This window comes from Podarcis raffonei, chromosome 1 (assembly GCF_027172205.1).
Source record: "Podarcis raffonei isolate rPodRaf1 chromosome 1, rPodRaf1.pri, whole genome shotgun sequence".
Taxonomy (NCBI): domain Eukaryota; kingdom Metazoa; phylum Chordata; class Lepidosauria; order Squamata; family Lacertidae; genus Podarcis; species Podarcis raffonei.
The window spans coordinates 14,134,779-14,150,666 of NC_070602.1; the positions used below are offsets into that span (position 1 = coordinate 14,134,779).

Below are 15,888 nucleotides of genomic sequence, written 5' to 3' on the forward strand. Positions count from 1 at the left end.
ACAAAGCAGGTCACCAGAGTCTTGTCTGAGCAGAAGTGCTTTCTGCTGGTGTAAAACCACAACTGCATACATCCCATAATTATTCTAATAATTATCTGTTATTATTTACAAAGTGCTGAGTGCTGCAAGTATATGAGGTTCTCAGAGGTAAAATCTGTTACTGCAAGTCAGATAATTTAATCTTTTTGTTCCTTTTATATTAGATTGTAATGCTGCCTTGGTGGCTAATAAAGTGCTTTGTTTGTGGTCACTGATACTATCTTGCTCCCATAAGAATAAATGAAAGCTTGTTGGATCCAGCAACTGGTATTCAGAAATCATTAACTGCCTCCAACTGTGAACGTAGACCCTCCAGATGTTTTGGGACTACAACTCCCATCATCCCTAGTTAACAGGACCAGCGGTCAGGGATGATGGGAATTGTAGTCCCAAAAACACCTGGAGGGCCGAGTTTGGCCATGCCTGAGGTAGAGCATAGGCATCATGGCTAGTAGCCATTAATGGTCCTCTCCTCCCTGAATTTGTCTAATCTTCTTTTAAAGCCATCCAAGTTAGCTCACAGAATCACATGTTTATTGTTTTCAGTGCTAAATGTACAAGAGTTCTTACATTCATCAAATAAGGGGATCCAAGTTAATTCTAATTCTTTCTTGAACGGTTACCTGTCTTAGCCACAAACCTAGTATGTTTTAAATTAAAAACATACCTAAAAATAGTGGGAATGTGAAAAATGTTTATATCACACAGGTGTAATTGTCAGGTAGCTGACATTGGCTGTTGCTCTTTGTTTAATGTAAACCCAATGGTAAAACTGGGCTGACTGCTGTAATGTGTGAACTGGTCCTCTGCATATTCCTCAGTAGTTGATACCCATATCTGGAACAGGCATGCTCTGGTACAGAGTCCAGAACTGAGTTTCTTGAGCTGTCACAGACATCCTGGGGAGCTCTGAAAGCAAGCCTCTTAACCTGTAATCTCCAGAGTACACATATTAGATTAGATCAGTGTGTTTGCAGTTGCTCCCATAGGCCAGTTTCACATTTCCAGAGGGAACGACTTCAAACTGCACTGAAGACATCTCTTTAACAGTTCTTACATTATTTCTTTTTTCATTATTGCAGTGGCAGATTCAACAATTTTCCTAGAGCAAACCTCTTAGCTAAAACATTTCTAGGAAAAGCCAAGCCAGTTTAAAAAATATCAAGCAGTTCAGCAGTATAATATAATGAAGCAATAATTACCAATATGTGCACATTAACCAGGCCTTTTAATTAAGTGGGAAAGGGAAAACAACAGGTCTAGCTTTGTACTTGGCACTGAAAGTGGTAGATTGCAAGCCTAACTTACAAGTAGTAGACTGGGGAAAGGGCTTGGTTAACTTTGGGGCAAAACAGAAAACAAAACAGCATTAAAAATAGCAATAAAAAACTCCAATGCCAGACATGACCCAGCCCACTTGGCACCATCACTTAAAATTTGATTTATCTCTAACTCATCTAATCATATCAAGGTGGGGCTTTTAATTTTGCCACCCACTTTGAACCTTTGGGAAATATCCCATCGAGATTTACTCAGTTTACTATCAAGTCTTTGGGAGGGGCGAGTATCTAAATCTGTGTGCGGGGATTTCTTAGCCATCTTCATATTGAAAACCTCTGATTCATTCATCACTCTGGTGGTCCCCAGTTCCAGGCACACATACCCTTCAAAATGACACAACCATAATTGGATAGAGACATCATCATTTTGTATATGCTAGGCATATAACTACCAAATGTGGCCAGAAGTTGTCAACATAGTAAAAGCCAGGAAATATCCATTACAATTGATCTTGCATCTAGGAGTGACACAGGAATGAAAATTCTTGATGAGGGCTTCGACAGATAAAAATTGAATCTAGCCAGTACTCTGCCATTCCATACTGGAAAAGCAGCAGATTTCCTGAATCAATGATCCCTGCAGGTTTACTAAAGGGAACCTTCCTACTTTCCTGCGCAGTCTTGTCCTTGTTTGGGATTTCAAGGCAGGGTGGACACACCAGAGCATCTACTGAGAAACTATCAAAGTAACCACAATACATCATATAAGTGTGATCACTGAGAGGAAGTATGGAGAGAGCGAGGGCAGGGGGATGAATGAATATCAGACAAGGCACAAAAAGTTCTTTTATCTATGTCATATATCATGGTATGGAAAGTGGTTTGTCTGTTTTTCCATCTGTTCTCTATAGGTTTGTTCGCCTCTTGGTGTATCATTGCCAAACCCTGAGGTGGGGCAGCAGTCATCATCAACATTTTGAGGCAGGCCGCCATTTTGAATCAAAATGGCAGAGTGAAACATGACTTTGGTGTGACTTTGCCCATTTGGGGGCATAGGTTTGGCCATGTCTTGAGGTATCATTGCCAAAACTCAGCACAAGGGTTCCTGGGTTAGGGGCAGTGGACTTCATCACTGTTTGGACACCGTGTGCCATTTTGAATCAAGATGGCAGTCCAAAACATCACTTTTGCAGGACTTTGCCCATTTGGAGGCATAGGTTTGGTTGTCTCTTAAGATACTGTTGCCAAACTCGGCATGAGGGTTCCCAAGGTGGCAGCAGCAACCTCTGCCAATGCTTGGTTGCCAGGTGCCACTTTGAATCAAGATGACAAATCAAAACAGGACTGAGGTAGGGGAGCTTTGCAAAAGGCCACCAAGGAAGTTCATGGGAGAGACAGTTTGATCCAAGAAGTCTACACTAGATTTTGAGTTCTGCACTAGAACCTATTCAGTTCTTTCCAGTAACAATGGCTGCTCTAGTGGTGGTGACATGGACTGCTGGATGAAAGTCTTCCTTTGGGTGGGGATTGGGAGAGACTAATTGACCGTTGGTGTCTCCTGACCAAAGTTCTTTAGTTCCTACTAATTCTATCAATATATCTCATACCTTTATGTCACAGCACTGGGATCTAAAGGCCAACACACAAACACCACAATATAAAGGCCACCCACCAGCTTCCATACAGGTTGCTCTGCATAACCCAGAAGACAAAATGCCACAAGTAAGACAACAGGTGCACTGAAGAAAGCCAAATGGTATAAAAAATATACCACAGACAGCAGCCACTGCCTCCACCCCCTCTTACCTGCCAAAAACTTCATTTTTAATCTTACCTGGATGAACATTCCTTCCCAACCCAAAATCGAGCAACCCTGAATGCAATGGCATAGCTCAAAACAGCCTTCCCCAAGCTGTTTTGGATCACAACTCCCATCAGTCACAGTGAGCAAGCTAATGGTCAGGGATGATGGGAGTTGCAGTCTGAGCATTTGGAGGGCACCAGCTTGGGGAAAGCTGGTTTAAAGCATAGAATTTGTCTCACCTTTCCTGTTTCATAGACTAAAGAAACACTTCCTCGCAGACACTGGGTGCAATTCAGAATCACCACACCACGATCGGTTGCTTTCTGCAGCTCTTCCAACAAAGCAGGGCAATTATTGGGGGCATTCCCACTCCCATAGGTCTCAAGCACAATCCCTTTTATTGGGCTCTGAAGAAACCCCTTCACCTGCATGAAAGAAAAATATATATACAGTTCTGAAGTGTTTACCTAGATTGAAATATGGTCTTTTCTACACAATACTATCTTTTTTAATGCAAGGAAAGATTGATCAAGTATTTTAAATATGGAGTTCAGATTCTTATTAGGTTGACTGCTGGCATGCAGTACGAACTTTGATTATTTTCATGGTCCATCCAAAATGTATGGACAATCACAAGTCCTCATAAGCAAAAGTGCTATATAAATAAGTTTGAGAGTGGGGCGTTCAATACATTTACAAAACAGTTTTGCTGTATACATAGACATAACTGTAGGGGGTACAGGGTAGGGACAAGTAATGCCAGTATATACTATAGGCAGTACAACAGCAAGATGGATAGGCAGTGGTTGGTTATACAGGAGATGGACAACTTAATTAGCACAGGGAGCCAAAATGGGGGGGGGGGGGTGAGCCAGAAGGATGCAAGTAACCTGTCCATTCTAATTATGCAGAATCATAGCACTTCATCCAGCTTTCAACTTTCCCTCTACAATTCTTCTCCAACGAACTCTGCTTCCTCTCACATTTGGATCTCACACCCACATTTCTAAGATAAAGACAGGTCTGGAACTCCACAAATGAACCGCCTCTGCTACTTCTCCCCTGCAAATTGCCCCTTCCCGATCTCAACAGCCTGAAAATGATCAAAATGATGCACGTCCCCGCTTCTCAAACATGCAACATTCGAAAGCATAAGAAGAGATTGGGTTTTTAAAGATCTTTGATTGCATTCTCCTCAAGCGCCATAGAATACTTTTGGACATGACAGTATTCTATGGTGCTTCTTTCTCACATCTGAACACGTATTGTGGGATTGTTGACTACATGCAACCAGCTCTGAGAAAAGCAGTGGCACAGTGGCATTGTGAGAGTGGCTCAGCAACGCCATCGCCTTTTCTTATTGCTCATTATATGCAATCAACACTCCTACACATGAGTGTCATCATAGCTTTTCTTCTCATTATGCTCTCAGGCAGAGGAAGGCTGACCGCTTCAGCAGTGATCCCCGGGAAGATTCTCAGTAGGCCAACATGTTGATCGAAGTTCATTTTGTGGATTGCAAATTTCTTGGTAGTGTTGGCCCTCCAAACGGTTTCCCAGTTAACTGTGAAAAGAAAAACAAATATATTATCTGAGAGAGAGAGAAAGTGTGTGTTCTTTCCAATTCCAGTTCAAAATCTACCCCTTCTAGGAAGCCTTTCGCATAATCTTCTTACAGTTCGATCCAATGCAGAATTAAGGGTCATATCTAATGCTGTTGTTCTGCTAGTGTGGCAGACCTCAACTTCAGCAACGGAACTTCCCCTTCTCTTTTCTCCCCTGCAGCCCCCTGGCACACCCTCAAAATCTGCTCTAGAGGGTTGGGAGATCTGAACAAGCCAACACATTTCTTGCACAGGCCCTGCTACAAAACAAGTAAGCCAAATGTAAGAACAGCTTTGCTGGATGCACAGGCGAGGGAGGCGCCTTCTCAAAGCCCAGTAAGCACTTCCCCAGCTTTTGGAAGGAAGCATGAGGGCTCTGACAGGGTCCGAGATTCCTCCTTCCGAAAGACAGGCAAACACTGACCAGGCTTTGGGAAGCAGGTGGGAGGGCTCTAGAACCCAGCCAGAGCCTCACACCTCCTTCCCAAAGCCTGGCTTAAACCAGCACTACAAGAGCTGGGGGGAGGGTGTCAAATGTTGGCCTTGTACAGGGTGGTATATTACCAAGGTCTGTCCCTGAGGCCAGAGACCCATCGCGTCTAACATCCTGTTCTCGCAGTGGCCATCCAGGACGTGGGTACAACAGTGGTCTCCCCATTTGTGATTCCCAGCAATTGGTATATAGAGGTGCAATGTCTCCAAATAACCCCCTACCTGTACTATAATTCCCCAAAGGACTCCAAACTATCTGGATTGAAGTTTCTTAACACTTTGTAGCAGCACAACATGAAGAAGTTCTTGTTTAGAAGAAGCATTCCAATATTGTAATTCAAGATTCTTTTAATGTGTACCTTGGGGGGACTCTGCAAAGCCACTTTGCTAGGCATCAGCAACATGACACATATTTCACATGTCTTTTTAAAAGACAGATGTTGTTACTCTTACCACTAATCATCTCCAGAGTTTATAATGCAGTTACTAGTGATTAAATAAAATGGCAATGATTCAATTAAGTGTGATTATACATTGGAAGCCAGATGCCAGCTGCTTAACTAATAGTCACTCTTGAGTTCCCATTACTAAATGCCAAATAGTCATTATTAATTCTGGAAAAGCTCACCATCTCTGCCTAGCAGACAATGGGGTGTGTAAATAATCTCAAAAGACTGGCAGAGAGTTGCATTGGATAATATGTATAAACACACCCAACCCACACATGGTATCTATATCTATTTTCCAAACTTTTTTGGTAAGAAGAAAAATTCCTGGCTAAAGAAGAGTCTGGGCAAACAGGAGTTTGCATGACAACCTACACCTACGGAAACACACTCTTCTACTTTGTAATTAAAGGTGCAAGAAAGCTCTGTCCTCTTTTGTTTTGTTTTTTTTTTTGAAAAAATCAATAACATATTTCCCTGACTTCCCCACACCTCCCCTTCTTATATTCCAATTCAAATTGTTAATTCAACAAGTTCTTGTCCCCAATTTTTGACCTTTTTATATTTAATTCATTTTAATAAAAAAAACCAATTTTAACTTATAAACACCAGTATTTAAACATCAGTGCTCATTCTTAAAACTTTTTTCTAAAGTCGACCCAAATTCCCTTCCACGAATTCCCCAATTTTCATACTAATAACAAAACAAAATAAAAAAAAACCAGATTATTATTCTACACCCTTTGGATTCCCAAACCCCACCCCACCCCTTTCCCGGTTTCAATCCCCAATAAATGACCATCAGTCTTAGTCTACTATCAGCCTGGAGACCTCACGGCCGAGGCTCTTAATTCTCTCTCAATTCCTCTCTGCCGGTTTTTTTGGTAGTCCTTAATATTAAACACCAGATCTCGGAGAAGCTCTGTCCCGATAGGGTCCATATTTCTTCCAGCCAGACCTCCATACTTAAAAGTGGAGCCTGAATCTTGTTTCTTACTCCTTTTAAGTCCAAATGTCCCAAAAGCTCCAACTTTCACCTTAATCAAATTTGTAATCCATAGGTCTTCAGATCTCCACATAAGGAGATCTCTCCATTCTTCAATCTTCAATTCAAAACAGATTTTCATCATCCAGTACTTATTTTCCTTTGAAGCCATCATGTCAGGCCTCTGGCTCTCCTTTGTCATCTGCAACATTACATCTCCTCCTTCCTTTTCCTCAGAAACAACATATATCTCTTTCTCCACTCTCAAATCTTTCAAGTTTCTCTTCTTGTCCAACTGCATGGACTTCATGAGTCAAGTCCTTATCAAATTCAATGGATTTGTTTACTGTTAAGTCCAGAGTTGCAACATTTGTAGCCAAAACATCAATTTGGCCTTGTAACTTTCCCAAGAGAAGAAACACTCTGTCCAATTTAGCTTGAATTTTTCCTCCTTCAGCCATTCTTGTAATGTCCCAAAATCCCCTCTAGAGGGATTTTGGTTACTTTATCTTCCTTCCAGTTCAAATCCAAAAATCAAGTTAGTTTGTATCAGTTCTTCCTTGTTTTCAACAAAATATAACCAAATTGTAGCAAATATATCCAGCAGAGATAGCAGAAACAAAGTTCTCTTTTTCCTTCTTGCCAGCTAATTTGACAGCTGTCAAACTCTTCTATATCTCCTCAACAGGCTCTCTCGCGGATCACTCCCGGGTCCGGGGGGGGTGGCACTTCAGCTCTCAAAATTAGCTCTTATCCTCCAGTGAAATTACTTATACTGCCAAATCGTGAAATTAATGTCTTTTACCCAATAAAGAAGAAGAAATTCTCTCGACCTTAGTTAGCTAGTCCTTGCTTTAGATTATTTATAAGACGGGGAGACGGACTTCCTGTTTTCGCCTTCCCCGATCGTGCCTAATTCAAAAAAATTTTTTCTTTACAAATCCAATTTCCGTATTACTCACGGGTTGTTGCTTTTAGATCCAATTGTTCACAAGAAGAAGTCAGCGCTCTCCGACCATGGCATGCGGCTTCACTCCGCAGGAGAAGCAGTCGACTCTCAGCACCATGCCGCTCACCCCGTCCCCCATTCCGCAGCCTTTAAAAAGACTCCTTCGCGGGTCGGGGGGGCGCAAATGGTGCCCGCCGAGTCACCAAGTTCACAGGCTTCAACGCCTGTGATTTCTGAGGGTCCCCGCGTCGCCGCAGCGGGAAGACCCGGATCCTGCGGAGCCGATTCCCTCCAGAGCTCAGAGGGAATCCACCATTAGCTGATGGCGCTAACCCGGAAGTCCGAAAGCTCTGTCCTCTTTTGGATCTCACTCCCATGAGAACTACTGAAAATGCCAAGCACACCTTGAGGCCTTACATCTTGTGCTCCCCATCAACACAAAATGGACTTTGGTTGTGCCATAGTTTTTGAAACAGTGAACTGAAGTAGACACAACTTGTGTGATGGTATCGAAAGGGAAAGAAGAAAACCTCTGTGTTGATCAAACTGGGTTAGATGAAACTTCCACCAAAAAACTGAAGGAGAATATAGAGGAAGCTCTATACTCCTAAATATTGATTTTTGCATGCCACTCTGAGAGCCTTTTCAGCTATTAGGGGGGTATTAATATCATCCGTAAACAACCAAACAAAGCTAGGACCCTCTCAAGTATGGGTATTCCATCACATGCACCATTGGACAGCAGCTATGATTGTAAGAATCCATTGAAAGAATGATAATATCACAAAGGTTTCGTCAGGAAGCTTCAACAGACACACTTCTTCTCCTAGTCCTTTTGCCTCTGCAAACCTCACTCCTCTGCTCTTCCCATCACGTGTCCAGACTGAGCTGCACAACCAGCAGCCACCGCAAAACTCTTCTTTCCCTACACAATAAGCACCACACATCTGAACACCACTTTTTTGTCAGATAAGAGTTCAGCAGGGCGTTGTTGTTTTTTAAGCCAAAAGAAAAGCAATCATATGTCATAAAAATGTCACAGCACAAGTCATCTTTTTTGCAGCAACTAAAGATTAGTTTGTTTTCAACCCCAATCAATTTCCCCCTCGCAGTCTGGCATCAACTACCCCAGAAGGACTTATTTTCTGAGCGGATGTTGTTGCAGAAGAGTTATTGCCAAGTTTTCCTTCAGAATATGTCCTACCTAGTTTGGAAGTTGTATGTGTTTTTTAATACAGCGTCTGAGATGATGTACGTTGGCACTGATCCTCACAGAGAGGCAGCCAAGATTAAAAGAGATCATTCAAAGAAGGCAATCGGTTATCTTATAAGAATTCAGTCTGTCCACTGAATCCAAAGCTGGTGGATAGGAGTCTAATGAACCAGATGCCATAGCACCAGGGTAGCCGTGGAAATGGAAACAGTGTGCTCCTTCCCCTGCATCTGAACAAACAAGTTCCACAGTACCTTGCCAGTATAATTGTATGGGGAGCATATCAGTCTGAAGCCCATGAAATGCTCTTGTTCAGGCCAGAGGGTTGGCTGTTTAAGGGACTCTCATCTTCCATAAAGTGCCAGAACCTAGGAGAGGTGAACTGCAGACAAAAAGGCTCAAAAGGCCTCAGTTCACTTCCAACACTTCTGGAGGAAGTTGCTCACTTGGAGCTCTCCTTGGTTTTGCAACAACTGAACTGCCTTCCTCCATGGGCTCCTGTACATGAGTAGAACAGATCACCAGAAGGAGAGGGAGGGAGGGAGGAAGGGGGGGTTGGCTGGTCCTGCTGCAGCCTTCTGAAGAAGTCTATGTAGGATTAAACGACAAGCTTACACACCGTGAGCTATGAATAAGACTAAATAAACTCAGGTTACTTCCAGGGAAACATACATAAAGTAGGGGATGCAAGTCTCAGTATAAAAATGTTTTCATGTATAGGTAGCCAAACTTACCATCCAGTCTTCCCCAATCTAGTGCCCTCCAGAAGTTTTGGACTACAGGTCCAATCAGCCACAATCAGCATGGCCAATGGGAGATGAAGTCCCAGACATTTGGAGGGCACCAAATTAGAAAAGGCTGACTTACACAATGCTGAGCTAGACCAGCCTGACTTGGCGTAAGGCAGTTTCCTATGTTCCAACCAAAACCAACAGGTTAGGCATCCTTAGAATAATGCTGAGAGACATATTGACAGAATTTAGCTTCTCTGTCAACCTCATCTGTATCCCATCAAGCCTCCGTCTCTTCTCTTTCTGTCATAGTATTGCAAAGAAACTGAAGGCTAGGGTACTGGTAGTCACAAAAAACAACAGGTGCAAAATATTGGCAGTGATGCTAGAAAGCATGTTTTAAATTTAATTTTTTGGAGTGGAGTTGTCACCTTTTGCCAGTGGTGCTGTGCCTCAAACAGCACAGGCTGACATGCAATAATTAAGTTGGCACTGATCTGATCTAGAAACAGGGGAAGCTTAGTCGATTTCATTTCTTCATGCCAGGCTGACATTAAATGCACAGACAAACCTATTTGGGCGAGGAGATGTAGGGAAGAAAAGTTACCCAACTGATTTCAGAATTGTTAAACTGCTTTAGAGAATCACAATGTGAGCACATTAGGAAATTGCCTCCTGGGACAAAGAAGAGTTCCGAGATATTCTAAAAAGTAGAAACGTGCTATAAGGATTCCATAGAAGCAGCATCATAAGCACATATGAAGAGTCCTGCTGGATCGTAACTCCTTGACCGAAGAACGGTACACTCCTTCTATCTGGAATGGTCGTCCTCTTCCACTGAGTGCGCAGCTTCGGGAGGGACGCACATTAAGCAGCGAGGGAGGAAGGGGACACCCGCCTAGCCAGTCAGATCAGCCGAACCAACCCTGGCGATCAATGGGGTGACAGATGTCGCAGCCAGATCACCCTCACATCCTGGATGAAGCCAATGGCCCATCTAGTCCAGCATCCTGTTCTCACAGTGGTCAACCAGATCTCCATGGGAAGCCTAAAATCAATATCTGAATGTGATTGCATTTTCCCCACTTGTGATTCCCAGCAAATGGTATTCAAAAGCACAATGTCCCTGAAAGTGAAGATAGAACATAACCATGATGTCTAGTGGCTGCTGATGGCCTTTATTGCCTTATTGTTATCCAGGAAAGCTCGTTGTTTCAAAACCATCAGCAGTAAGAAGAAGCCTATCTGTTGATGTCATAGATACCATATACCCATTTAGCATGTGAAATGCCACTCAGAATATTGCAAACAAGCCCTACTCTCTTTGTTGCACATAGTAAAGACAACACTGTTGAAAAGTAGGGGAGATTTAACTAATCCAAGCATGTTATGGAGAGCAGTAGGACTCTGGTTAGGCAACATGCAGGAGTCACGCTACAATACAGGTTTGAACTCATTCACTTCACGGAGTGCAGTAGCTCTGAGAAGAGACACCTCCCTAAGGAGTGAGGGGGGTGCCTGAATTCAGTGTTATGAAATCAAACCAGAAATGCAACTTTCAATGAGTTCCGACCTCCAGACAGAGGCTTTCTTCTCACCTCTTCTTTTCTAAACTAAAAGTAAGCCAGACCCCATTCCATAGGTTTGTGAAGTATTCATTTTGAATACAGGGAGGTGGCCAAGAGGTGGAGAATCACAAAGAGCCTATGGGTGGATGTTCTTGAAGCAAAGCAAGGCACAGTTCAGGCACACACACACACACTGCCCTCTTCTCATGGCACTAATTTTCTGCAAGATAATTGATTCAATTTTTGTAAAAGAGAGATATGTAAAACTCTGCCACCTAGATACTCATGACAAGAATAAACATGCCTGCATTTATAGCGAGTGGGGTAGTAATGCAAATAGCCTTCATCTAAACATACCAAGAAGGGACGTGGGTGGTGCTGTGGGTTAAACCACAGAGCCTAGGACTTGCTAATCGGAAGGTCGGCGGTTCGAATCCCCGCGATGGGGTGAGCTCCCGTTGCTCAGTCCCTGCTCCTGCCAACCTAGCAGTTCGAAAGCACATCAAAGTGCAAGTAGATAAATAGGGGCCGCTCCGGCGGGAAGGTAAACAGCGTTTCTGTGCGCTGCTCTGGTTCACCAGAAGCGACTTAGTCATGCTGGCCACATGACCCGGAAGCTGTCTGCAGACAAACGCCGGCTCCCTCAGCCTATAGAGCGAGATGAGCGCACAACCCCAGAGTCGGTCACGACTGGACCTAATGGTCAGGGGTCCCTTTACCTTTACCTAAACATACCAAAGTGGCTTGATCTTTCTGGAAATGCATGGCTTGCTTAGGACCACTTCACACATTTTTTAAGTGTGGCCCTAAGTTGTTTTATGTATACTTTTAAAAGTTAATGTTGCAATTGAAAGGAACATGTGTTATCATTGAAATGGAATTCCAATGGCAAACCCAGGTTTGCTGTTATGTGGAAAATAAAATTTAGTATTGCCAGATAATCACAGTGATAGCTTTGGTCCCTCCTTACACAGAATTCTATAGCTAGAGACAGGGCTTCTAGGCCAGACTTCACTAACTTGCTCTTATTGTTTGGGTCTTGTTCCTCACTCTCTCTCAGCCTTAGTTCCCTTTGAGTGAAACAGGAACAGTACGACTGCCATACACCCATATTTTCCTAGATAAAACCAGGATTTAAAAGGCGGAATTGATGTCCTGGTTTTTGAAATATAGCAACCCTGGGAACAGGAGCGTTGGAAGCTGCTTTATACAGAGTCAGGTGACTGGTCCTCCCAGTCAGTTCTTAAGCAAGGGCCTTTCATGCACCTTGCTCCCTGATCCTTTCAACTGAAGATAACAGGGACTGAACTTGTGACCTTCTGCATGTGAAACATGTGGCCTTTCACTGAGTTATAGACCCTCCCAAAACTAGTGGGATACCAGTGGCCAGTCTTACAGAGTGAGGATTAATTCCATGAAGGCAGTAAAGAATTCTGCAAGAGTCCAATTTTAAAGAAAAGCCACTCATATATTATGAATCAAAATAACATTTAAATATAGTGGGTTGTATCCAACAAAACGTTGCATCCATGCAAAGATTTCTGCTTATGCACTGGAACTTCCCTTCCCTCTTCTCCTCTTGTGCTCCCCCCCCCCAAAAAAGAGGAATCTGTTCTGGGCATTCCCCCGACCCTCTAGAGCAGATTTGGAGGGGAGTGCAGGAAAAAGGAAGGAAAATCCATTTTCCAGAAGAAGGCCTTGCACGAATGTGATGCAACCCAGTACTAGTCTGCTCAGTGGAGGCTGGGCTCTGTCACAAATGATGCAGATCAGGCAGTTCCACTAACTGTAAGGCAGAATTCTACACTGACTGGCAGCAGCTCCCCAGGGTTTGCAGCTGGGCTCTCTCCCAGTTGCACCTGGGATTTAACCTGGGACCTTCTGCATGGAAAGCAGATACCCTAGCACTGAGCTACAGCCCTTACCCATCATTCAGCCAGACGTTGACAGACTGAGCAGAACTTGCCTCCATAAACTCCCAACAACATATTCCTATTTGTTTTTACCCAGCAGTCTTCACAGTCTGCAATACTGGCCTCATTGTACATCTCCACTTCCTCTTCATCTTATAATTGCTGGAAGTGAAACAGCACCACCCTTACCTATCTGTCTGTCTGGCACCTGCCATCCTAGACTGACTGTGGGAACAGAAAGTTAGACTTTTGGAAACAAGTGTGTGTATGTAGCATGCCTAGTTCAGCAACAACTCTCCCAGGAGGATCACAGCACAAAAGTAGTTGTGCTTGATAACTTCTCCTGAAACAACATTTACCTTGTCACCTGGGGCAGCAATTTTCTATCCAGGGCCATTCATTCTTTGCACTAATCCCTGACTAAATTCAGTTCCAACAGACATAGAGCTTGTAATAACCTACCCCACACCCACCCTAATTATTATTCAAATTTACTTATTTTGTCTAAGTGAGCTCAAATGCCATATTTTAAGCCTGAATTTGAAATCTGTTTTTTTTTATTAAATATTGACAGTTTTGCAGAAGTCAGAATTGTGTGGCAGTAAAGAAGTGTGGATAACAGAGAGGAGAAATAAAAAGGGTAGTAACAAAGAGATACAAATAAAATGCTACCCCCTAAGCCCACTGCAGAGAGTTTGAGGGCTACAAACTTGTTTTCTTTTTTAACATTCATTCATTCATTCGTCACACAAATTTGTATACCATGTATCAGCCTGAAGTCATCAAAGCAATGTGCATGTTAAAAATTCAATAAAATTCAAAACGTAGAAATCCTAAAATAAAAATAAAACCATTCCTACAAAGTCTAAAAACAATAAAACAATTTATATAGATGTAGGGGAAACCTCAGGGAAAGTCTTCTTAAACAAAAACATCTTCAGTAGGCACCTACACATCACAGTGCTGGAGTCCTGCTTAATTTCAGCTGGCAATTGTTCCAGAGGGGTGGAGCTGCATCACCAAAACCCTGGTTTCTAGTACAAACTAAGTGCACCTATAGAGCGTGTATTATTTTCAGCATCTGAGCAGCACAGGTGCCAGGTAGAGATATATGGGGCATGGCAGTCCCTTGGGTAAATTGGTTCCAAGTTGTCAAACGCTTTAGGTTTTAAAAAATAAAGCTAAAATCCTCAGAAATAAAGCTGGCCAGAATCAAGCTGATCCAGAAAAACAGCAACATGACTCCACATGATTTTGTGTGATAGTATCCAAAGAAGAAGTGGTATGGAACCTATCATTAAAGTATACAAGCAATGGTGCGGCCAGAGTCCATGAACAAAAATGGCTGCATGTATAAAGATGCTTAAACGTCTTGACCTAGTACTGCAACAGGTCAGGAAAGGGTTACAGATGGGATAATTATACAGCTGGAAGGACTGAAATCACAGCATGGCTTACTTATAATATCCACCTCAGCAGTTGCAAGTGAAGGCAGGTTAGGTGAGGAAAAGGCATTGAAGCTCTCTGCATCCACCTTAGTAACCCGGTTTCCCCTGTACAGTTTATTATGAAAGTACAGGCACACCTACAAGGACGAGAAAAGGAACATGTCAGTAGACAAACCTTGCAATTAAAAGATCCAACAGATTTATTTTTTTTAATGTCTGACTCTTTCTTTAAATATAATGAGAATGACTTAGGAGAGAGTTATAAATACAATGAAAATTATGTAGGAGAGGTTTATATCTCTTGTGCTTTCAAAAAGTGCCACCTCTTGTCACTTAAGTGTTTGGGGTTTTAGACTATTGGAACTAAATATAAGCTAACAGCTTGTGGCATTTCCATCCAAGAGCAGGTTTGGCAGCTCTCACGGTTTGCCAAGAACCTCTCAAGTTGAGACCCAGTGACTAGGATGTTAAAAAGTGAGGGTTGAAAGGGACTCTTACCATAAGACGTGCGCTGCTCTTGAGTACACTGTAGGTATATAAATAGCTTCAGAAGCTTTAGAATGGTTGGGAAAGCACGTATTATTTCTAGAGAGGCAGACAGGAGCGTAGGCCCCCTTGTAGTTTATACCACTGGGGGCAGCCAGCATAGCACACACACACTCCAATGAAAAAGCACTTTCCCCTAAGCAACACTTTCCTCTAGCAAGTTGGTTCCTGCCGATTTTATGATTCTGTGATGGTGGCGCTCTATATTACTGTTTTTTGGGGGGGAGAATTAGTAAGCAATATTTCTTTAATAACTGATGTCAAATCGAAATGGGATGCTATTTCCTTTTTAAAAATAATTGCGAGGTATATAATCATTTTTTAAAAATCAGTTGGGCACCTGCTAATTTCAAGTTAATGGAATGGTACATGTACAAAACAGAATATGTAAAGAGGAGAATGTATTACTATAATGGGGACCTTCTGGGTTGTGCAAAAAAAAACACAACCCTATCTTTAGTATCCTAAATTAAAGGAGGTGTTATTTTATGTTTTGGAATGTATGATTTTATAACCTCAAATACCATTTGTTGTTGTTTTATAAAGTTCCCCTATCAAGAAGATAAACTGAAAATTACACTTCTCTTTCAGTTTGTACACTGACTGCAATATCTGAATTTCTGCAAAATCTGAAATGTCAGTGAAAGGACTGGGCTGATAATCATCAAGGATAGAGAGGCATGCAGGACAAGCAGAGGTAAGGCTAGCAGCAAGAAGGTGACCGGACCTCAGGGATTACAAATTGTCCAGCAAACAGCAGTGACCCCAGCAGATTGGCTCTACCATCATTTCTCAGTTCGTATATGGGTACCTAGAAAGAAAGAGAGAGAATAAGAAATGACTGCTGTTGAAAACACACACAGCGGCAGC

The 15,888-nt window shown here is 42.6% G+C and overlaps 1 protein-coding gene across 2 annotated transcripts in view; it reads right to left on the reverse strand.

The window, feature by feature from the left end:
- ASPG (asparaginase) overlaps positions 1–15,888 on the reverse strand; it is a 59,666-nt gene that overhangs the window by 24,405 nt on the left and 19,373 nt on the right. For both annotated transcript variants that reach the window (XM_053362646.1, XM_053362725.1), the window contains exons 5-8: positions 15,746–15,829; positions 14,483–14,609; positions 4,572–4,687; positions 3,363–3,548 (exon numbers count right to left, since the gene is read on the reverse strand). In XM_053362646.1, the coding sequence (XP_053218621.1) occupies positions 3,363–3,548; positions 4,572–4,687; positions 14,483–14,609; positions 15,746–15,829 (513 nt within the window). The remainder of the gene's footprint in view (positions 1–3,362; positions 3,549–4,571; positions 4,688–14,482; positions 14,610–15,745; positions 15,830–15,888) is intronic.